Below are 23,682 nucleotides of genomic sequence, written 5' to 3' on the forward strand. Positions count from 1 at the left end.
ATTATTTGTAGACTGACCTTCAAGCACCTAAGAGCTCTTTCCTTCTGGCTAGGGAAGAAAACAAACAGTAAAGACCTATGGGCTTGGTCAGTCAAACCTGGAAAGAAATTTCACCCTGCAAGGAAGAGGACATACACAATCATTCTGACCAGACTAGTCATCAGTGGAAGTAAAGCAGCCCTTCCTCTACTACTTATTCCTGATTCAGAAGTGGAAAAAACCCAACTGGAGTGTCTTAAGTGCTGCTGGCATCTGCATACAGAGGAGGTGGTTTCACAACCCAACGCATTCACTGTGCCATTATTCACATCACTGCCTTCTAAGAGAGGCATCTCGACAGCTCCTTCTGCCAACCTTCATCACTCCGGGAACATCTAGAGTGAGACTGAGCTGGCTTCTTTAAGTGAGAGTAGGATGAGTATCCTTGTAGAGGGTCAGTCTAAGTCTGTTGAGACAGCTTTCATTCTGAATTGCCTTCTGGGCATCCACACCAGGAGATGTGCATCTAATTGTTTAAGCAAAGCCAGGGATAACTTGTCTCCCTACATTTCCAAAGGATAAGAACTAGATTCAGATGACTAATTCCTTTCTCTGCTTAGTATTTGTTTACTTATTTTTCCAGGCCACATAGAATCATAAAATCAACCAGGTTGGAAGAGACCTCCAAGATCATCCAGGCCAACCTAGCACCCAGCCCTAACCAATCAACCAGACCATGGCACTAAGTGCCTCATCCAGTCTTTTCTTGAAGACCCCCAGGGACGGTGCCTCCACCACCTCCCTGGGCAGCCCATTCCAATGGGAAATCACATTTTGCTGAAGCAGGAGAAAAGTAGTTAACTGACAACATCTTGTGACTCAAGCAACTAGGACATGGAGAAATTAATGGTTTGGTTACAGTCTCCCATGATATTCCAGCGAGCAAGCTCAAGAAGTGTGGGATGGAAGCGCAGACAGTGAGGTGGATCAGGAACTGGTTACTAGATTGAGTTCAAAGAGTGGTGAGCAATGGTGCCAAGTTCAGCTGGAGGGCTGTAACCAGTGGAGTCCCCCAGGGATTAGTGCTGGGTCCAGTCCTGTTCAACATCTTCATCAATGACACTGAGGGCACAGACAGAGTTTGCACAGCAAGTTTGCTGCTGACGCCAAGCTGGGTGGCTTGGCTGATACAGCTGAAGGCTGTTTGGGCATCCAGAGGGACCTGGACAGACTGCAGAGCAGGGCACAGAGGAACCAAATGAGGTTCAACAAGGACAAGTGCGAGTCCTGCACCTGGGGAGGAATAATAAACTCCACCAGTACAGGCTGGGAGGTGACTGCTGGAGAGCAGCCCTGTGGAGCGGGACCTGGGGGTGCTGGTGGCTAACAAGTTACCCATGGCACAGCAATGTGCCCTGGTGGCCAAGAAGGCCAGTGGGATCCTGGGGTGTATTAGGAAGAATGTGTCCAGCAGATCAAAGGAGGTTTTCCTTCCCTTCTACTCTGCCCTGCTGAGACCTCATCTTGAACACTGTGTTCAGTTTTGAGCTGGGACAGGGATCTGCAGGAGAGGGTCCAGTGGAGGGCTAGGAGGATGAATAGAGGACTGGAGGGCATGGCTGATGAGGAGAGGCTGAGGGACCTGGGGCTGTTTAGTCCAGAGAAGAGAAGACTGAGAGGAGATTTAATCAATGTTTATAAGTATCTGAGAGTTGGGGGTCAGGAGAGGGGGGACAGGCTCTGCTCACTTGCTCCCTGTGATAAGACAAGGAGTAATGGATGGAAGCTGCAGCACAGGAGGTTCCACCTCAACACAAGGGGAAACTTCTTTACTGAAAGGGTCACTGAGCACTAGAACAGGCTCACCAGAGAGGCTGTGGAGTCTCCTTCTCTGGAGACTTTCAAGGCCTGTCTGGATGTGTTCTCTGTGATCTGCACTAGACTGTGTGGTCTTGCTCTGGCAGGGGGGTTGGACTGGGTGATCTCCTTGAGTCCCTTCCAACCCCTAACATCCTGTGACCCTGTGGTTAGTGAAGGAAATGCTCTCTCAGAAGCAGAAGTCCAATGTAAGTCCTTCAAACTCTGAGCAAGCCCTCCACGATGCTTCTGGTCTGAGATATGTTGTATCTTAATTAGATGCAGGGGTAGAATAGTTTGTAAAATGACCAATTCCTCAACCTGGCCTTAAGGATTATAAGGGATTATATTTGGACAAAACCATGCCTGAGTTAAACCAAAGCTCACTGCTGATCAATGAAGGCCAGAACACTCATGTCCACTGGAAAAGAAAAACAACCTTTAAAAAAGGGCTCCAATATCATTACATGGACAGAGAAATGTGGCACAAGTTCTGTAACAGACCTCTGGCCTCTGCTCTAGCTGTTAATATGGCAACCATACCCAGCAAGTATTAAGAAAGCCCTGAAGAACCTCTCTAATAGCTTTTTCTTTTTACATCATTGCCCTGGAAGAGAGACTGTAAAACAAAAAAAAGTCAAGATGAACATGAAAAAAACAACCCCTAAACCAAACCAAAAACCACTGACAAACCACTGGACTCAGCACTGCTCAGGCCACACCTTGGGTGCTGTGTCAAGTTCTGGGCCCCTCAATTCAAGAGAGATGTTGAGGTGCTGGAAAGTGTCCAGAGGAGGGCACCAAGGCTGGTGAGGGGCCTGGAGCACAGCCCTGTGAGGAGAGGCTGAGGGAGCTGGGGGTGTGCAGCCTGCAGAAGAGGAGGCTCAGGGCAGAGCTCATTGCTGTCTACAACTACCTGCAGGGAGGCTGTAGCCAGGTGGGGTTGGTCTCTTCTGTCAGGCAAGCAGCAACAGAAGAAGGGGACACAGTCTCAAGTTGTGCTGGGGGAGGTCTAGGCTGGATGTTAGGAGGAAGTTGTTGTCAGAGAGAGTGATTGGCATTGGAATGGGCTGCCCAGGGAGGTGGTGGAGTCGCTGTCCCTGGAGGTGTTGAAGCAAAGCCTGGATGAGGCACTCAGTGCCATGGTCTTGATGATTGGATAGAGCTGGGTGCTAAGTTGGACTGGATGAGCTTTGAAGTCTCTTCCAACCTGTTTGACTCTATGACAACCCCCCCCAAACCCAACCAAAAAACCACCACCACAAAACCAGCCAAACAAACAAAAACCCCAAACACACCACCAAAAAAAAAACCCCAAACTTAAAAATACTCCTTGAGCTCCAGAAGAGTCCTATCACTGCACATTTCACCCCCCTCAATTTAACAGCATTTCCAGCACACTTATTTTGGCACACAGATTGCTTATCCCATGTTCCTTTTGCTTAGCAGACACAGCCTTATCTCTGCCAGGGGATGGCTGAAGTAGAGCTTTAACTGGAAAGATTAACTCAGCTATCTTGTATTTAAAGTTCTGATAACAGCAAAATAGCATTTTATGTGACAGTCCACCTTGGATTTCTATTGCTCTGGGCAGTTTAAAGTGAAGCTGGCAGCTTCTAGGAGGGCATGACTACCCAGAAGAGAGCCTAGGGATGTCTTAGTCCAAATGTGCCACACTAGACCTATGAACAGACCTGGTGAGACCACACCTGGAATACCGTGTTCCAGTTTTGGGCTCCCCTGTTGTTACAGGTTATGTCTCTAGGGGGCTGGGAGGGGGCCTGGAACCTGACTCCAGGTTCCCCATGCCCCATCCTGATCCCAGGTGCAAAGGTGAGCCCACTCCTACCTCCTGTCTGCAGCACTATAAAAGCAGGTGAACTTCATGCTTGCTCTCTTGCTCCTTGCCTCGTCTGAAGAGCAACACCCTTGCTGCTCCAGCTCTGCCACATGGCCAGCCAACCATGTGGTGGCACAGCCACCTCCTCAATCTACCTCCAGCCACTGTCATCCATCCACTCTTGCATATATTTTTATACCAGTTTTTCCCTTCCCTTATACCTCTGCAAATTCTCTTACACCTCTGTAAACTCCTTTACCCTTTATTTATTGTTAAAGTTACTTTTAACGCCCAAAATCAGGGCCAGACTGTTTTCTTCATGTGTTTTGCCCTTTTTCACTCTTTCTACCTATTGTTTTCTTTTCAAAGGGGGAAGAGGGGGGCATCCTATATTTAATTTTGTTCTGCTGGGCTTTGGGTCTCCAGGAAGCTTTAAACTAGAACACCAGTTCAAGAGAGACAGTGATCTACTGGAGAGTCCAATGGAGAGCTACTGTGGGACTTGAATCATAGAATCAAGCAGGTTGGAAGAGACCTCCAAGCTCATCCAGTCCAACCTAGCACCCAGCCCTAGCCAATCAACCAGACCATGGCACTAAGTGCCTCAGCCAGGCTTGGCTTCAACACCTCCAGGGACAGCAACTCCACCACCTCCCTGGGCAGCCCATTCCAATGCCAATCACTCTCTCTGTGAAGAACTTCCTCCTAACACCCAGCCTATGCTTCCCCTGGCACAACTTGAGACTGTGTCCCCTTGTTCTGTTGCCGCTTGCCTGGCAGCAGAGCCCAACCCCACCTGGCTACAGCCTCCCTTCAGGGAGTTGTAGACAGCAATGAGGTCCCCACTGAGCCTGCTTTTCTCCAGGCTGCACACCCCCAGCTCCCTCAGCCTCTCCATAAAGAGTTTGTGTTCCAGGCCTCTCACCAGCTTCTCTGGACACATTCCAATATCTCAACATCTTTCCTGAATCAAGAAGCCCAGAACTGGACACAGCACTCAAGGTGTGGCCTGACCACACCTTGAACTTCTCTCCTATGAGGAAAGACTGAGACCTGAGGCTGCTTAGGCTTGAGAAGACAGAGAGAGGATCTTATCAATGTCTACAAAGATCTGAGGGGTGGGTGTCAGGATGAAGGTGATGGTCTCTTTTTGGTGGTGCCCAGTGACAGGACAAGGAACAATGGATGCAAGCTGGAACACAGGAGGTTCCACCTCAACATGAGGAGAGGCTTTACTGTGTGGGTGGTGGAGCACTGGAACAGGCTGCCCAGACAGGTTGTGGAGTTCCCTCCTCTAGAGGCTTTCAAAGCCCACCTGGCTGCATTCCTGCGTGACCTGCCATAGGTGACCCTGCTGTGGCAGAGAGCTTGGTCTAGAATACCTCTAGAGGTCTTTTCCAACCTGTAACATTCTGTGACTCTGAACAGACACAGGACTTGGTATTTCTGAGCTGAGAAGCCAACCTTTTCATCACAATAGACAGTGTCTCCAAGACAGACATGATGTACTGCCAACATGGGACTGAAATCACAGGGAAGTCATTGAGAACAATAGTCTTGTGGAGTTTCATAAGTCTCCAAAGATGGTCTCAAGACTAAAGGACAGACTACATATGTTAAGTGAGCAGAGAAGGCTTCTGTCAGAAAACCAGTGATGGAATTTATTGCTAACTCATCTGACTAAATATATCTGCTTCTTATGGAGCGTTGCTCCAGAAATGGTAAGGCAAAATAAAACCACAGCATATCACCCATCTAGATTTGCACAGAGGAGGCCCTCTCAGAATAAAGTTACATGTTCTGTCTTTAGATGATTTAACATCTAACCATATGCTGCTAGTGGAGAAGATCCTACTCATGCCTCCTCCCCCACAACGTGTAGAATACTCCCTGCCTCCCATTCCACCAGCATTCGCCCCAAACAGCACCAAGCTGATTCAAGGCTGACTCGGATGCTGTATAGGGTTAACACTCCAGGGGGAGTAACCCTGAACCTGACCCTAGGGGTCTTGGCCCCTCCCCAGGGGTCAGGTTCAGGGTTACTCCTCCTGGAGTGTTAACCCTATACAGATGCGTTAAAACGAACAACTGTCTGGGGGACTGCTAAAGCCAATTAAGGCAGAGAAGGGTCAAACAAGTGCTAAAGCAATGGGACTTCACCTAAGAGATGGAGATTGGTGCTGTGCCTCTCCTCCACCATACAGGTGAGAAAAGACAGAGCAGGCAGGAAGCAGCTGGGGATCCTAGACAACAACTTTGTTCTTGTGCTCAAAAATGACTGGATGAGGCACTTACTGCCATGGTCTGGTTGATTGGACAAGGCTGGATGATAGGTTGGACTGGATGAGCTTGGAAGTCTCTTCCAACCTGGCTGATTCTAGGATTCTATAACCCTCCCTGGGAGCATTCAAGGCCAGGTTGAGCAATCTGGTCTAGTGGAGGGTATTCCTGCCAATGCCAGGGGGCTGGAACTAGATGATCTTCAAGGTCTCTTTCAAGCCAAACCATTCTCTGTATCTAAGGATCTATAAACTTACAGGAGTAATAAAGTAGGAAACCCCAGGCACCTCAGACATTAGTGGCCTTCTATCATTTTGATGCATGTCCCCTTTAAACCTGCTGGGCTCCTTTGTACTCAAATAGGTTCCCCTTCCTTCCACATTTTTTCACTTGTCACTTGTTATCTGTCCTCTGAGCTGCTGAACCCTTATTGTCTTTCCTTAGTCCATCTTCTTCCCCACTTAAACTCCTAATCGCTGTAACAACAACAGTATTAACGTGGCACTCATCACCATCACAGCAATCACTGAGCTCACCCATCCCATCCCTTTCCTCTTCCTTCCTCTGTTTAGCTATCTGATCAAGGAGACCAGTGTTTGCCACAATGTTATGCCCAGCACACTTGGGTAACAGGGTGCTGCTACTACAAACACTAACAACTACTAGTAACAGTGCTCTGATTGACCTGACACGGCCAGGGTTAAAAGACTGGGGTTGACCTGCTGGAAGGTGGCTCCATGGAGAAGGACCTTGGCAATAAGTTATCTATGGGACAGCAATATGTTTGTCCTTGTGGCCAAGAAGGCAAAGTGTCCTGGATTGCACTGAGAAGAGTGTGGCCAGCAGGTCAAGGAAGGTTCTCCTCCCCCTCTACTCTGGCCTGCTGAGACCACCCCTAGAATGGTCCAGTTCTGGCTTCACCAGTTGAAGAAGGATAGGAATATGCTAGAGAATGTCCAATGGAAGCTACAAGGATGCTGAAGGCACTGGAACATGTGTCTGGTGAGGAAAGGCTGAGAGACTTGGGGAAGTTCAGTCCAGAGAAGAGAAGACCAAGAGGAGCTCTTACTAATGTTTACAAAGACCTGAAGGATGTGCATCAAGAAGGAGCAGTCTATTTTCAGTGGTGTCCTGTGGTAGGGCAAATGGCAATGGATACAAACTAGAACACAGGAAGTTCCATCTCAACAGGAAGAAAAGCTTCTTTACTATGAGGGTGCTGGAGCCCTGAAACAGGCTGCCCAGAGAGGTTGTGGAGTCTTCCTCTCAGAAGACTTTCAAGACCCACTGGAAGCATTCCTATGTGATCTTGATGTCACTTGATGCCATGGTCTAGCCTTAAGCTCTGTGGTAAAGGGTTGGACTTGATGATCTATGAGGTCTCTTCCAACCTTGGTGATACTGTGATCTGCCCCAGGTGATCCTGATTTGGCAGGGGCATTGGATTCAATGGTCTCCAGAGGTCCCTTCCAATCCCTACCATTGTATGAGTCCATGATCTCTCAAACCAACCAACAACCCACCAACACTATAGCCACTCTCACAATTTTCTTCCTTGCAGTCTTACAACTGCTGTGTGCAATTCCAATTAACCTCTCTGGCAGACTGAAAAATAAACACACTGCCTTTCTGCAACACATTGCATTTCAGCAGCGAGGACAACCATAAGCTGATTACCAAAAGGAAACCAATTAGCAACCTGGTGTGCCTCAGATTTAGTGCAGACAGCAAGCCTCCCCTTTGTACCCCTCTCTTTTGCAGGGCCCTGTGTGTGTTTACCTGTGGCAAGAAGAGTCTGAGCTAACACCCTGTGTTTTAGAAGCTAGCCAGAATGTTTTGGTGAGAAGAACTACATGATAGGCTGTGAAAAGGAAACAATGGTGATGCCTACTGCACTTGTAGGCTTGCTGAGATGGATAAGAACAAGAGCACAAACATAGATAACAGAGTTTGCTCTGTCTTTGGGGCTGCATTTCTCTCTCACTTGCCATCTGTGTGACTAATCCTTCTGCTTCCTAACCCCCCTGGCCAATCCTCCAAACTCACCTTGAACATAAGGCAAAGTCCGGGGTAAGGTGGAGGGGTGGGAAGAAGGCGGAAGGGCAGTTAGGAGCTCCTCCTGGGGACTCTGGTTTCTGGGAGGGCTGCTGTGTTTCTGTATTACTTTTTAAGTTGTGTATTTCTGTCTCTAGCTGTTGTCTCAGGTTAGGGTGGATCCCTCCCCTGGCAGAACAAACTCCCCACAACATGCACTTTTTTTTTTTGGTGGAAAGTCAGGGAAAAGTGAAATTGTATTTCTTATAGTTTAAATATAACAGTATAAGGAGAAGTAAACTGCTAGAGAAATAGCATAACCTTAAGGAAGATGGGGAAGGGGTCAAGTGGCAGCAAAGCAGCCAAATCAGCAGCGGGGGAAGATAGGAGCAGGCACAGCTGAAGCGGCAGAAGCAGAAAGGGGAAGGTCCAAGCTGTGCTTCCAAACAGAAAGCTCTTGATGCTCCAATGGAATGATATTAACTTATCCATTGTTGCCAGTAGATGGCCTATCTAATGTTCACCTCTCTCCTATGTCTAAGCTAGAAATCTAGCTCAAAGGGCCACAGCTGTACAGATTGTAAATACCTGCTTGTATCCTGTGCTGAACTCGAAGTATAAAGCTTCATTCAATTCCCAGTGGCTGAGTCTAGTCTGGGTGATTTTCTGAAGTGTGGTAACACCCAAACAATCACACCCCCAATACCCAAGTAGCTACCCCTTGGTTTTACCCAAGGAGACAGACACTGCCTGTGATCTTATTACTGTCTACAACTACCTGAAGGGGCATTGTAGCCAGGTGGGAGGTGGCCTCTTCTCCCAGGCAACCAGCAATAGAACAAGGGGACACAGTCTCAAGTTGTGCCAGGGTAGGTATAGGCTGGATGTTAGGAAGAAGTTCTTCACAGAGAGAGTGATTGGCATTGGAATGGGCTGCCCAGGGAGGTGGTGGAGGCACCATCCCTGGGGGTCTTCAAGAAAAGCCTGGATGAGGCACTTAGTGCCATGGTCTAGTTGATTGGCTAGGGCAGGGTGCTAGGTTGGCCTGGATGATCTTGGAGGTCTCTTCCAACCTGGTTGATTCTATGATTCTAAAGCAGGCAGGCAGAAACGCAAGCAGAACTCTGTGGTGATGATGAAGAAGGTGCTCCTGAATGTCAAGGTACAATGGGATTTTCACAATTTGGGAACATCCCAGCTTCTTTCTCACACTGCAGCAAGACAAAAATCAAATGTAGGTGGAAGCAAAGCCCTGTTGTTATTAGCTAGCAAAGAAAAATGAACTTATTTAAATTCACCCATCTGTTCTGGCCAGCCATTTATGACTAATCCTCAACATTTCAGTCACCTGAAAAGATGACAGCCGAGTCCTAGGCACAAACACTTCCTAGGCAGTTAATACTCAGGCTCAGAGATGATTAAAACCATGCAGTGTTTCTTTCAGTCAGCTTTGTCTCTCACTTGGCTTCCATGCTGCTTTTTTGTCTCTAGCATTTCTCTCCCCTTTCTGGCAGACAAAGTGGAGGTGGAGAAGAAAAAGTTCTTGGGTAGCATAAGCATTACATTTTCAATCGTTCAGCAAAGCAGAGCTTGCTCAAGGAACAGATAACCTAATGCTGCTACCTACTCCTCCACCCCACTTTATTTCATCTTACTTTAAGTTTCTGGGTACAGCTGTTTGCAAGTTTAAAGTTGTGCAATCCAGGAACAACACTCACTACATTTTTTCTCCTTTCTGCCCCTCCTCCCCCACAAATCCACAGGGAAGATACCTCCTGCCCACACATTTCCTCTGCCTTTTGTTGTTGCAGTGAGCAATTTAAGGGAGAAAACTGCAATTCGGAGAGATCCTCAAGGGTGCACCTACAGGTCACTGACGTTTGGTTCACTCCCAGCACTGATGTAAATGCCACCATCAAAAAGATAGTTATGCCAAGGATGACAAACCATCCCAGCTCCCTAAATTAAACAGCAGGATTAGCACAGGGACAAACTTACTTTCAAAGTGCTCTTGGATTCTGCCTGCCTACCTGCCCTTGCTCAAAACAAAGGGAGAACTGTCCTCACACGGCTCTACTTAGGTTTCCTTTCAACACTCTGAAATTAGAGCTGTTTAAGATCTTGCATTTTGTTTTCAATTGGAAAGGTCACTTGGATTGGGTGGTGAAATGAGACTGTAGCCTTCTAATGAGAAAGGGAAAGAGATGGGACACACGGAAGAAGGGAAAGGGAAGTTTATTCTATCTTTGCTTTTAAACTAGCAGCAGTCTCTGAAGTCATGAAAAGAAGTATAACCACTGAAAGAACAACACTCCACGAGCCCACAGAAGCCAATTTTCTCTTGAGCACTAGAAAAATCAGAAAGAAAAGTGATGACTACTTACATATAATATGTAGGGTATAATCCTTCGAAGTACCAGCAATGCTTTTTGGCCTCAGTGCACTGCAAAGAAGGAAAAACATGGGATTAGTATTTACACAGGACAATGCACAATTGCAAGCACGACTGTGGCTTCCAGCAATTAGGAGAGGTTTACATTCCCAAAGATTTCCCAGTGCCAATACACGCAGCAAGTGGGAAGTCAGTTCATGTGCATGCCCTGCCAGGGTTCAGATCCCCCATGCAGAGCTTTGCCTCTGAGGCCCCCACTGCTTCCCATGACTCCTGAACAAAGCCATGAGTTCTGGTGCAGGCAGAGGATCCAGCTGCATCTCCTCCCTGGCAGAGCTGCTCTCTTAAAAGACCACAAAGAACATAAGAGCCCATTGGTGGCTGCAGTCACTCAAGAGACCTCTAAGCCATCCCCAGTTTCATGGCACTGCTGCATACAGTAAATCCAAGAATTGCAGGGAATTGCTGGAAAACTTTCTGGAAGTTTTTGGCATGTAGGCTCAGGCTTGGAAAGAAGCAGGAGAGAAAACCACTCCAACTCTGCTTCCTTGGGAATCTCTCAAGTGGTCGTTAAAACACTGGGGAAAGGAAGCTGCTTTCTCAGCCCAGGAGTATTGTTTTTAGCTCTGGAGAAGAGGAGGCTCACAGGTGACCTTCTTGTGGCACTCCAGGATCTGAAGGGGACCTACAAAAAAGCTGGGGAGGGACTTTTCAGGATATCAGGGAGTGACAGGACTAGGGGGAATGGAGCAAAGCTGGAGAAATTCAGACTGGACATGAGGAGGAGGTTGTTGAGCATGAGAGTGGTGAGAGGCTGGAATGGGTTGCCCAGGGAGGTGGTTGAGGCCCCATGCCTGGAGGTGTTTAAGGCCAGGCTGGATGAGGCTGTGTGCAGCCTGCTCTAGGGCAGGGTGTCCCTGGGCATGGCAGGGGGGTTGGAACTGGCTGCTCCTTGTGCTCCCTTCCAACCCTGGCTGATTCTATGATTCTTTCAGAGATTGCCAGTGGATCCCTGTCAAAAGGACAGGGACAGGCATTTCCTCAGTGTGTGTGTGGGCAGCTCATAGGGGCACAGGAGCTGCCAGAGCACCCACGGCAGCGCAGAACAAAAGCAAACCAGACATCAAGCCCAGACTCCACACAACACATTTCTGCCTAGCCCACTGACATCACTAGCAAAGATTCTTACAACCATAGAATTACTTCAGTCAGAAAAGACCTCCAAGATCATCAAGTCCAACCATCAACCTAGCACCACCATGACCAAAAACCACGTCCCAGAGTGCCATGTACATATGTTTATTGAACACCTCCAGGGATGGTGACTCCAACACCTCCCTAGGCAGCCTGTTCCAATGCCTGACCACTGCTTCAGGAAAGACATTTTTCCTGACAACCAACCTAAACCTCCCCTGGCATGGTTTTAGGCCATCTCTACTCATTCCATCACTTGTTACTAGGGAGAAAAGACCAATCCCCACCTCAGTACATCCTTCTTTCAGGGAGCTGTAGAGAGCAATGAGGTCTCCCCTCAGCTTCCTCTTCCTTAGGCTAAATAACCTCAATTCCCTCTGCTGCTCCTCCCCAGACCTGATTCTCAGACTCTACACCAGCTTCACTGCCCTGCTCTGGACATGCTCCAGCACCTCAATCATAGAATCAACCAGGTTGGAAGAGACCTCCAAGATCACCCAGTCCAACCTATCACCCAGCCCTAGCCAGTCAACCAGACCATGGCACTAAGTGCCTCATCCAGGCTTTGCTTCAACACCCCCAGGGACAGCGACTTCACCACCTCCCTGGGCAGCCCATTCCAATGCCAATCGCTCTCTCTGCCAACAACTTCCTACTAACATCCAGCCTAGACCTCCCCTGGCACAACTTGAGACTGTGTCCCCTTGTTCTATTGCTGATTACCTGGGAGAAGAGGCCACCCCCCACCTGGCTACAATGCCCCTTCAGGTAGTTGTAGAAGTAATAAGATCACCCCTGAGCCTCCTCTTCTGCAGGCTGCACACCCCCAGCTCCCTCAGCCTCTCCTCATAGGATTTGTGCTCCAGGCCCCTCACCAGTTTTGTTGCCCTTCTCTGGACATGCTCCAGCACCTCAACATCTTTCTTGAATTGAGGGGCCCAGAACTGGACACAGCACTCAAGGTGTGGCCTGAGCAGTGCTGAGTACAGGGGCAGAATAACCTCCCTTGTCCTGCTGGCCACACTGCTCCTGATGCAGGCCAGGATGCCATATGCTTCCTGGAGCGAGGGGCCCAAAACTGAACCCAGTACTCAAGCTGTGACTTCACCAGCGCAGAGTACAGGGGCACTGGTCACACTATTGCTGATCCAGACCAGGATGCTGTTGGGCTCCTTGGCCACTGAGCACACTGCTGGCTTGTGCTCAGCTGGCTGTCAACTACTAGCCCCAGGTCATTTGCTGCTGGGCAGCTTTCCAGTCGCTCTGCCCCAAGCCTGTCTTCACTACAGATGTAACTGCAGGAGCTCCAGCACTAGCTGCTTTATCCCATCACACACGACCAGGATGCTGTTGGACAGGAAGACCCTGCTGGGGTTTTAGCAACAATTCCCTCTGCTGCTCACAGCTGAGACCTGCTGGCGGAGAGCGCTCGGCACAGCAGCGGTGCTGGGATCATCCTTCACCTTCACTTGGCAGCTCACCTTTACATAATGGCTCCTACAAGTTTATTAGCCTCCCTCAATCCCAGAATGCTAAATGAACCCAGTTAAGACAAAGACAAAGCGTTTTTAGGTCTCTGACTCTCACTCCTCATGAATAAGAAAGGCTGCAAGCTCTTTAATGAGCATCTGATGAGCTAAATCACAGACAGATCAATTACAGCCCATGAAGACAAACTGCTATGGATTAAATTAAGAGATGGGGGGAGGAGGAGAAGGAGGAGGATAAGATGCTTTTGATGCATGCAGTCAGGCCTTCCCACTAATACAACAGGCTCACATCAGTCTACAAGATACACAAGCCTAAGCCTCTACTGAAAATGCTGGAGCTCTTTCCACAGGCTAAACACGGCAAAAGCCTCATTCCCCTCTCAAAACAATGATGTAGAATAGAATCAACCAGGTTGGAAGAGACCTCCAAGATCATCCAGTCCAACCTAGCACCCAGCCCGAGACAATCAACCAGACCATGGCACTAAGTGCCTCATCCAGGCTTTCCTTCAACACCTCCAGGGACAGAGACTCCACCACCTCCCTGGGCAGCCCATTCCAATGCCAATCACTCTCTCTGCCAGCAACTTCCTCCTAACATCCAGCCTATGCTTCCCCTGCCACAACTTGAGACTGTGTCCCCTTGTTCTGTTGCTGGTTGCCTGGCAGAAGAGACCAACCCCACCTGGCTACAGCCTCCCTGCAGGTAGCTGTAGACAGCAATGAGGTCTGCCCTGAGCCTCCTCTTCTGCAGGCTGCACACCCCCAGCTCCCTCAGCCTCTCCTCACAGGGCTGTGCTCCAGGCCCCTCACCAGCTTCATTGTCCAAGGGCTCTGCCAAGAAGGGCTCCACAGCTGCAGCTGGAGCCAAGTGCTGTTCAAAGATCCATACCCAGATTTGCCACATTCCTCCTCTTCCCCACCTATCTGAAAGCTTCCAGCTCCTTAACCCTTCCTTCCGAATATTTCCATCACCTGGTTTCCTCTCACTCTAAAAGGAGAAGGAGGCCGAGTTTCTCTCTCTAACACTCTGTAAACACATATTCATTGCAAACCCAGCAGGTCTGCTGCCAAGCCAGTGAGAAATATCTTGGCTCTTCACCTCTGAAGGCTGCGGATCAGCAGGCTCTGGCTAAAGTCCCAGTACCTGCAGGCTGACACCCCTGGGAAGGCTCATTTCAGAGTCCGACTTGGGGTATGCACTGTTAAATGTTTTTCCCTTCCTGCTCCTCAGCCAATATGAGTCACTGCTTACCTCAAACAGCCTTCGAGCCTGCTCAGGCTCCAGCATTTTAATTGCTGTTTTCCCAGCAATGCTTCTGAGCACGTGGAGCCTGCCTACCCTTTACGAGTGGAAAGGAGACATTTATATTCAGCACTCATTCTGCTCACCCTCCTCCCTGTATTTTAATCTGCTTTACAAATTCTAAAATGAGTTGGGAAGAGTCCTCCTTCCCTCATCTCCCAAGTTGTACATCTCTGTTTCTGCCTCCCAGTAATTCTCCGTTTCAGGCAGCCAATATGCTTACTGCTGTCACAAGAAAGGCTCCAGCCCAGAGAACTTTTTCAAGGAGCAAAAAAAGTTTCTTAGAATCATAGAATCAATCAGGTTGGAAGAGACCTCCAAGATCAGCCAGTCCAACCTAGCACCCAGCCCTAGACAATCAACTAGACTATGGCACTAAGTGCCTCATCCAGGCTTGGCTTCAACACCTCCAGGGACAGCAACTCCACCACCTCCCTGGGCAGCCCATTCCAGTGCCAATCACTCTCTCTGTGAAGAACTTCCTCCTAACATCCAGCCTAGACCTCCCCTAGTACAACTTGAGACTGTGTCCCCTTCTTCTGTTGCTGGTTGTCTGAGAGAAGAGCCCAACCCCACCTGGCTACAGCCTCCCTTCAGGCTTCTAGCTTACAGAGCTCAGATACCTGCACTCAAAATCCTTTGGTGCCCAGACCTGGCTTTTAGAGGGGCTCAGGAAGAGCAGGCACCAACCCAAGTTCTGCCCTTCTTTTACTATCACATTTGTTCAGCTCTCTTGCACAGGAAGCAGGCAAATAAGCAAGCAGACCTCGAGTGTGAGTGGCACACCAAACCTGGTACACAAGATGTCAAACAGCTTCACACACAGGGTCCCACCGACCTCCATGGCAACTTCGCACCAGTAAACCCTGACATAAAGCATGTGGCTATCAACCCACCCCTCCACTGCTGGTTAGCAGATCTCACAGGAATACCTTGCTAAGAGTGAGATGGGAATGTCATTGCCTCTAAGGATCTGAGCCTCTTCAGTGCCTGGGTATCAGAGAGATAAACAGGGTGGTCAAAGCACAGATTTGTCCTACCCACCCCATGCTCTGATCAGGCTACAATCATCCATCTCTTGCCAACATCTATATTATTCTTCTGAGTGGTACTGGCTTCTTAGCTAAGCTAGTAGAGAGCCATACAAGCATGAGAGGGGATGTGCACCATCAGCATCAGGTTCCTTCCCTCAGAGAGCCTCTGGAGGTTGATGCCCTTGTAGTTGTTTGCGACGATTAAACCCCCACGAAACCACAGCTGAAAGCAACTCACTGCAGTCCACAAACCAGATGCAAAAAGGGAAGATTACTCTTACTGCTGCCACACAACAGGACCTCAGACATCAGGGCTGCTGCCCACTCTGCCAGCTCCCATACAGGCTGTACCTCAGAGTTTCTAACAACTGTTCGTTCATTCTTCTTCCCATTCACTAACAGCTAAAAGATTTGTGGCTATGGTTTTTAGGCTAAGTTGAGGTACAGCCCTGCTGATGCTTTCATTTTTTTTTCCCCTAGGAGGACTCTATGCATTTTGCTTACAAAATTCCTCCTTCTGTGTCCTTTAACAATTTGGCACAGCCATAAAACACAAACACAAGAGCAAGCTCATCTTTTAAATAAATGATGCAGGTCTAATTGGGTGTGCATATGGAATCTTTAGAGAATTAATGGCATGTGAATTAGCCAGATGCTTGAATACATTCCTTGAGATTGCATATTTGGAAAGAGGAAAAAAAAAACAACCACAGGAGTTAGGGGTTTTTTGTTTGTTTGCTAGCTAATTTTTAAGTAAATCAGCATCTGTCTTGCAGTTGGTTTCCTCCACCAGACTGCAGCAATGCAAAGCTCACAGTGTCCTTCTCGGTGGCCTCTAAGTGCAGCCAGATTTCCTTTAAGAGAGGAAACGTGCTTCCTGGCGCTGATTGAAACTGCAAATGGTACTGCTGCTAGGGAGAACAATGAGAAAGAGAGAAGTTACTGAAACACTGAGCAAAGGCTGGTTTTGATCAGGCCCTAAAAGGCAGAGCCTGAGTACAATCTGTAGGCACATGGCGTGGGGGGCAGAGGGAGCAGGCAGCCTGCTCGCTGCGCGCCGGCTGGAGCTCCGCAGATCATTAGCTGTGCTGTGCAGCATCTGCAGAATTACCATCTCTAGCAGCAACACCCTTCGTGCAGCACAGTGTTAGCTTTCAGTCCACAGGACAACAAAAAGAAGAGAGATCTGAACAATTAATGACTCTTTCAGGCCACATCTTGAGTGCTGTGTCCAGTTCTGGGCTCCTCAAGAAAGATGTTGAGGTGCTGGAAGGTGTCCAGAGGAGTGTGATGAAGCTAGTGAGGGGCCTGGAACACAAACCCTGTGAGGACAGGCTGAGGGAGCTGGGGGTGTGCAGCCTGCAGAAGAGGAGGCTCAGGGGTGACCTCATTGCTGTATACAACTACCTGTAGGGAGGCTGTAGCCAGGTGGGGTTGGGCTCTTCTGCCAGGCACCTAGTCACAGAGCAAGAGGTTTAGGATGGATGTTAGGAGGAAGTTCTTCCCAGAGAGTGATTGGCATTGGAATGGGCTGCCCAGGGAGGTGGTGAAGTCACTGTCCCTGGAGGGGTTGAAGAAAAGCTTGGATGAGGCACTTAGTGCCATGGTCTTTGCAGTGGCTGGAGGGGTGGATTTGGGCCCAGTGCTTTTATTGGAGGTTAGGAAATCAGTCATCATCTGTAACAATGTGCAAACCATTACAGCCTCATCTGCAGAGAGGCAGCACTTCCCAGGATGAGTACTGTCTGGTTCTGTCATGGGTACCTTGGCAAAAAGCAGCTTGCTGCACATGGACATGCTTGTGGAGGGCAGAGGGAGGGCAACTGCTATCTGTAAGCTGAAGGGACAGTCAGGAGGAGTTTGTGACATCCACTCAAGGCCAGATTCTGTAGGAGGCACAGGTCTGCTATCGATCATGAAGCCAATGAAACCCTATCAGTTATCAGCAGCTGAGGGTAAGGCTCTTGCTTTTTGATCAGACAGGATGCTACCTACACACACTTTCCACTGCATCTTACAGTTATAAGGATCATGGAATCAGCCAGGGTTGGAAGGGACCACAAGGACCATCCAGTTCCAACCCCCCTGCCATGGGCAGGGACACCCTACAAACGAGTAGGTTCAGAAGGAAAAATGAGGTATTTGACAGAGTGATCTTCCATACTGGTATGACAGAAATGGCTCCCAGTATTCAGCCACTTAGTGCCTGTGCCTGTTCACTACCATTCCACTGGGCTATACTACACATTACAGACTCACATTGGGTTGGAAGGGACCCTTAAAGGTCATTTAGCAAACCCCACTGCAGTAAGCAGGAACACCTCAGGCTGCTCAGGGCCACATCAAGTCTGATCTTGAGTGTTTCCAGGATAGGGCCTCAATCACAGCAACCTGTGAAGATGTTGATGAGGTCTTCTACAGACAGCTGGAGGGTCTCTAGAGCTAACTCCTTGGTACTCATAGGAGACTTTAATCACCCTGATATTTGCTGGGAAGCTCACACAGCCAGGCACAGGCAGTCCAAAAGGCTCTTGCAGTGTATCAACAATAACTTCTTGATGCAGGTAGTGGAGGAATCAATACAAGACCCAGCAGTGCACCTCTCCTTGTTAACAATAAAAAGGGACTACTGGTTGAGGACATTAAGGTTGGGAACAGCCTTGGAGACAGTGATCATGACATGGTGGAGTTTAATATTCTAAAGGGTAGAATCAGAGCAACAAGTAGAATTGCAACCCTGGACTTGTGCAGAGCTTGCTTTGTGCTCTTCAGGGACATGCTTGCAGAAATCCCATGGGCTAAGGCTCTGGAGGGTAAAGGAGTCCAAGAAAGATGGCTAAGTTTTAAAGACACTTCCTCCAAGCCCAAGCCCAAGCTAGATGTGTTCCCCTGAGCAAAAAATGAGGCAGACACGCTAGGAGACCTGCATGGTTGAATAAGGAGCTCCTGAAGGAAATCTCAGGGAAGAAGCAATCTTAGATATTTAGATGTTAGACAGTATTGTCCTGCTCTGGCAGGGAGGGTGGACTGGATGATGTCCTTGAGTCCCTTCCAACCCCTAATATCCTGTGATCCTCTGAGGCTCTGCTAGGATTAATTCACAGATGAACAGGAAGAAAGAGACACAGAACTAGATCTCTTCACTTGTGAGCATCATGCAATCCTACTGCAATGTACACCCAGAGCTGCCTTTCAAACAGCTGCATCCAACTAGTAATTAAGGACCACATGGCTCCACAGCATCTGAGATACACCTGGCTCTGCACCCACACAGACCTTTCTCAGCTTTATTGGTCACTGCACCTGGTGACTACTTGATGAAGCCCAGACAAAAGGCTGGGACAGTCTGCAGTGCAGCTCCCAGCTAACTAATCAGTTCCAGAAGGCACATTATTGGCTAGGAAACACAATGTTTTACAGCATCTGACCTTTGCAACCGTATCAGTGCTCAGGACACTGTCCATTTCAGTGCCTAGACAGGAGCTGAAACCTTACGAGACACAAGCTGCTCATTAGAGGTGCTGCATTGAAATCAGAAGGACTTCTGCACGCTGAGAGTTTGAAAGATTGGATTTGCAGAGACAAGAATATAGTGTACTGCTCTTCCCTAGCCAAGAAAAGGGCAAAATATCATCCACCAGAATAAGAAATAACATATACTGAAACTGAAAAGTGCAACCTAAGGGCAAAAACAATTTACTAGAGAAAATACATTGTGTTTTAGCCATGCCTGAATCCATCAAAATTCACCCTTACCTCTTTCCCTGGTGATGCTGAGGGTAAAAAGTAGCCCACCTCCAAACTAATCTAAGAAACTGAGCTCACAAGCTGCATTACCAGTGCTTGCAAGAGATACTCTTCTCACCAGACACAAGCAACTCTTACTAAAGCCCAGGATCCTGTTATGGTGGTTTTGTTTAGTAAGGTAGTCAAGAAACAGCAGGAAATTCTTGTATAAAAGGATGTTGATCAAGCCTTTCACCAAGCCCTTCCTCCCACAGATCAGTGAGAAGAACAAACATCACTCCAAATATACAGATATTTCATCAAGACAAAGATCACAAAGTCATACTGTGATGGCTTGGCTGTTGTCTGCCTGCCCCCCCCAACACACACTTAAATCACCCAGATTAGACTCAGCTGAGCTGAAGTTTTGTATTCACAGCTTAAGCAGGTATTTACAATCTATACAGCCATGGGCAGACACATACACGTTCAAAAAGTAATTACAGAAACACAACAGCCCTCCCAGAAACCTGAGTCCCCAAGAGGGGCTCCCAACCACCCTTCCACCTCCTTTCCACCCCCCCCTATCTTATCCCAGACTTTGCCTTACATTCAAGGTGAGTTTGGAGTATCAGCCAGGTGGGTTAGAAAGCAGAAGGATTAGTTACACAGACAGCAGGTTAGAGAGAAAAGTGCAGGCAACCAGAGCCAGAGAGCAACTCTCTTACCTATGTTTGCATTCTCATTCTTATCCATCTCAGCAAGCCTATAAGTGCAGTAGACATCCCCAATCACCATTGCTCCCTTTTCACAGCCTACCTTTTAGACTGCAAAGCGAAGAAGGATAATAGCAGACCAATGCTGAACCTGCTTCCCACCAACTCAGAAGGGATATGTAATGGACACCTGGTTAATGAGGAGGCCAAGGCGTGGTTTATGCTGATGGAGTGGGTTGTCCTTGATCACACTGAGCTATGAGGGCCTTGACCATGTTTCCTCTGGCAAGCTAATCAGGGTTCTGCAACACCTGCCATCTAATTCTTCTCACCAAAGCACTCCAGCTAGCTTCAACGCAGCACACGTACAACTCATAGCTAAAAGAATGGGTTTCCTGTATTTCAGGAGTCATAGAATCAAGCAGGTTGGAAGAGAGCTCCAAGATCATCCAGACCAACCTAGCACCCAGCCCTAGCCAATCAACCAGACCATGGCACTAAGTGCCTCATCCAGGCTTTGCTTCAACACCTCCAGGGACAGCGACTCCACCACCTCCCTGGGCAGCCCATTCCAATGCCAATCACTCTCTCTGCCAACAACTTCCTCCTAACATCCAGCCTATATTTCCCCCAGCACAACTTGAGACTGTGTTCCCTTCTTCTGTTGCTGGTTGTCTGGAAGAAGAGACCAACCCCACCTGGCTACAGCCTCCCTTCAGGTAGTTTCTGGCCATCCTTTTTGGCTGTCTCCAAGAAAGAAGGGAATATTTCCCAGAGTGGATTTTTCAAAGAAGCAACTTTTGCACCTTGAATTAATCAGCATTTTGCAGCAGTAAAAAAAAAACAAAACAAAACCAAAACACAAATACCAAACTTCAGCAGAAGGAGCTAATTCTTATTAGCTCTTCTGCTGCCAAGAGCACATGCATTAATTCACATCCTTTTGTTTGGAATTAATGTGAGGTTGGCATTAGCCAGCTTCCCATCACAAAGCATCGCTTCACATTTGGATCTACTCACCTTGCCCACAAAAGCAAGCCCAGCAACACCCCTCACACCCAGTTTCAGTTCAGGAGCCTGACTTTTTTAAATTGTTTTATTTTCTCCACTATGCTGCAAATTGCAAATGCACTTCAGCCCTAGAATGATCAATTTAAATTGAATAGAAGCCTTTCATCGGTGTCCTAAGGGGAATAAAAAGCAAAGAAAGAAGGAAGAGGAGGTTATTCTTTCCCTGTACTCAACACTGGTCAGGCCACACCTTGAGTACTGTGTCCAGTTCTGGGCCCCTCAGTTCAAGAGAGATGTTGAGATATTGGAACGTGTCCAGAGAAGGGTGACAAAGCTGGTGAGGGGCCTGGAGCACAAACCCTATGAGGAGAGGCTGAGGGAGCTGGAGGTGTGCAGCCTGCAGAAGAGGAGGCTCAGGGCAGACCTCATTGCTGTCTACAACTCCCTGAAGGGAGGCTGTAGCCAGGTGGGGTTGGTCTCTTCTGTCAGGCAACCAGCAACAGAACAAGGGGACAGAGTCTCAAGCTGTGCCAGGGGAGGTCTAGGCTGGATGTAAGGAGGAAGTTGTTGTCAGAGAGAGTGATTGGCATTGGAATGGGCTGCCCAGGGAGGTGGTGGAGTGGCCGTCCCTGGAGGTGTTGAAGCAAAGCCTGGATGAGGCACTTAGTGCCATGGTCTGGTTGACTGGCTAGGACTGGGTGCTAGGTTGGGCTGGATGAGCTTGGAGATCTCTTCCAACCTGCTTGATTCTATGATCCTTTCTCAGTCTTCTCTTCCCCAGACTAAACAGCCCCAGGTCTCTCAGCCTTTCCTCACCACATAGATGTTCCAGTCCCTTCATCATCCTTGTGGCCTTCATTGGAAACACTCTAGAATATGCCTGTCCCTCCTGAACTGGTGAGCCCAGAACTGGACACAATGCTCCAGATGCGATCTCAGCAGGGCAGAGCAGAGGAGGAGGAGAACTCCCCTTGACCTGCTGACCACACTCTTCTTAATGCACCCCAGGAGACCTGGGGTGAAATGCAGAGTCCCCTCTCCATTTTTCAGAGGCCAGAATGAGCAGACAGGGGGCTGGCACTCTGCTGCAGCATGTCCTCAGTAATGTGGACAGCCACTGCCTCATGATGCCCAGCTACACCCTCGCATACCGACTCTGGGCAGTAAAGGAGTGGGGGGGAATAAATCATAGAATCATAGAATCATAGAATCAAGCAGGTTGGAAGAGACCTCCAAGCTCATCCAGTCCAACCTAGCACCCAGCCCTAGCCAGTCAACCAGACCATGGCACTAAGTGCCCCAGCCAGGCTTTGCTTCAACACTTCCAGGGACAGAGACTCCACCACCTCCCTGGGCAGCCCATTCCAATGCCAATCACTCTCTCTGCCAACAACTTCCTCCTAACATCCAGCCTAGACCTCCCCTGGCACAGCTTGAGGCTGTGTCCCCTTGTTCTGTTGCTGCTTGCCTGGCAGAAGAGACCAACCCCACCTGGCTACAGCCTCCCTTCAGGTAGCTGTAGACAGCAGTGAGGTCTGCCCTGAGCCTCCTCTTCTGCAGGCTGCACACCCCCAGCTCCCTCAGCCTCTCCTCATAGAGTTTGTGTTCTCATACTGGGGCACCCAAACTGCACACAGTACTCAAGATGGAGCACCAGTGCAGTGCAGAGTGGCACAATCACCTCTCTCAAGTGGCTAGTGATACTGTGCTTGGTTCACCTCCCTTAAGACATGGGTGGCCAGGCCATTCTGGCTTGTAGAGCATGCTGCCTAACCACAAGCAAGTTCTCATCAACCCAAACTGGCTGCCTTGGATGGAACTGCCCTACTGAATCTTGTTCAAACTGTCTGGCAAACTAAAGTCACAACAGTTACTATGAGTATGTGAAACATCCACTTTGGATCTACATCACAACGTCAAACCAGATGCTTCTGAAAGTGCCAAGATTCCTTAGTACCAGAGAAGGTTAGGACTTGTGTTGCCTCTTAATTTCTGCACCCATGAACCTAGCAACGTTTGCACAAACACAGAAGCAGGAGGGGTTCTCCACTTTGCTGGTGAAACATTACACTGGAAGTTCCAATGTCAGACACAGCACACAATGAAAGCATTTTCACTCAAGAAAAGCCAAAAAGATTCAACATTCCACTGGAGTCTTTGCAGCTTCAAGGGGGTAATAGCAGCCTTTTTAGTTCCAACTGGAAGGAACCAGATGTAACATTTTCCCAACTCCACCAGGAGCTGTTGATCTACTCCAAATGGTACTGGGGAGGTTCCACAGCTCCAGAATTGAATTTGGCTTCTGCAATTACCCTGTTTCTTTTTATATGTGCATGAGAAGTAAAACCAAGGTTATTATTTCCCTTCTTTAACAACAGAACGAGTCAGAGGTCACCTTATAAAACAATCCATAAAGTAGAGGAGAAGGCAGAAGGGTTCATTTGTCAGCAACTGAAGGGAAGACCATGCCAAGAATGAGGATTTTGACTATTTCCACTCTTAGTCTCTTTAAAAATGAAAGAAAACAAATACTACTTTCTAGAGAGTAAAGGATTTGCTAACACAACGGCTTTACTTTTAAGCATCTAATGAACACAGGTAACACCTTTGTTGTCACCATATCAAAACTTCATTTCCTCTGACAAAGAACGGGAAGCTTAGTTCATCTCCAGCTCTCAGCCTAGGTAGGCACTTCACACACTATCATCAGGGTTGGAAGAGACCTCACAGATCATCAAGTCCAACCCTTTACCACAGAGCTCAAGGCCAGACCATGGCACCAAGAGCCACATCCAATCCTGCCTTGAACAGCTCCAGGGACGG

At 48.5% G+C, this 23,682-nt stretch overlaps 1 protein-coding gene across 1 annotated transcript in view; it reads right to left on the reverse strand.

Moving 5' to 3' along the window:
* Positions 1–23,682, reverse strand: part of VOPP1 (VOPP1 WW domain binding protein) — a 95,089-nt gene that overhangs the window by 24,700 nt on the left and 46,707 nt on the right. The window contains exon 2 of the mRNA XM_064169896.1: positions 10,375–10,433. Within this exon, the coding sequence (XP_064025966.1) occupies positions 10,375–10,433 (59 nt within the window). The remainder of the gene's footprint in view (positions 1–10,374; positions 10,434–23,682) is intronic.

Source organism: Pogoniulus pusillus, chromosome 32 (assembly GCF_015220805.1).
Source record: "Pogoniulus pusillus isolate bPogPus1 chromosome 32, bPogPus1.pri, whole genome shotgun sequence".
Lineage (NCBI taxonomy): Eukaryota > Metazoa > Chordata > Aves > Piciformes > Lybiidae > Pogoniulus > Pogoniulus pusillus.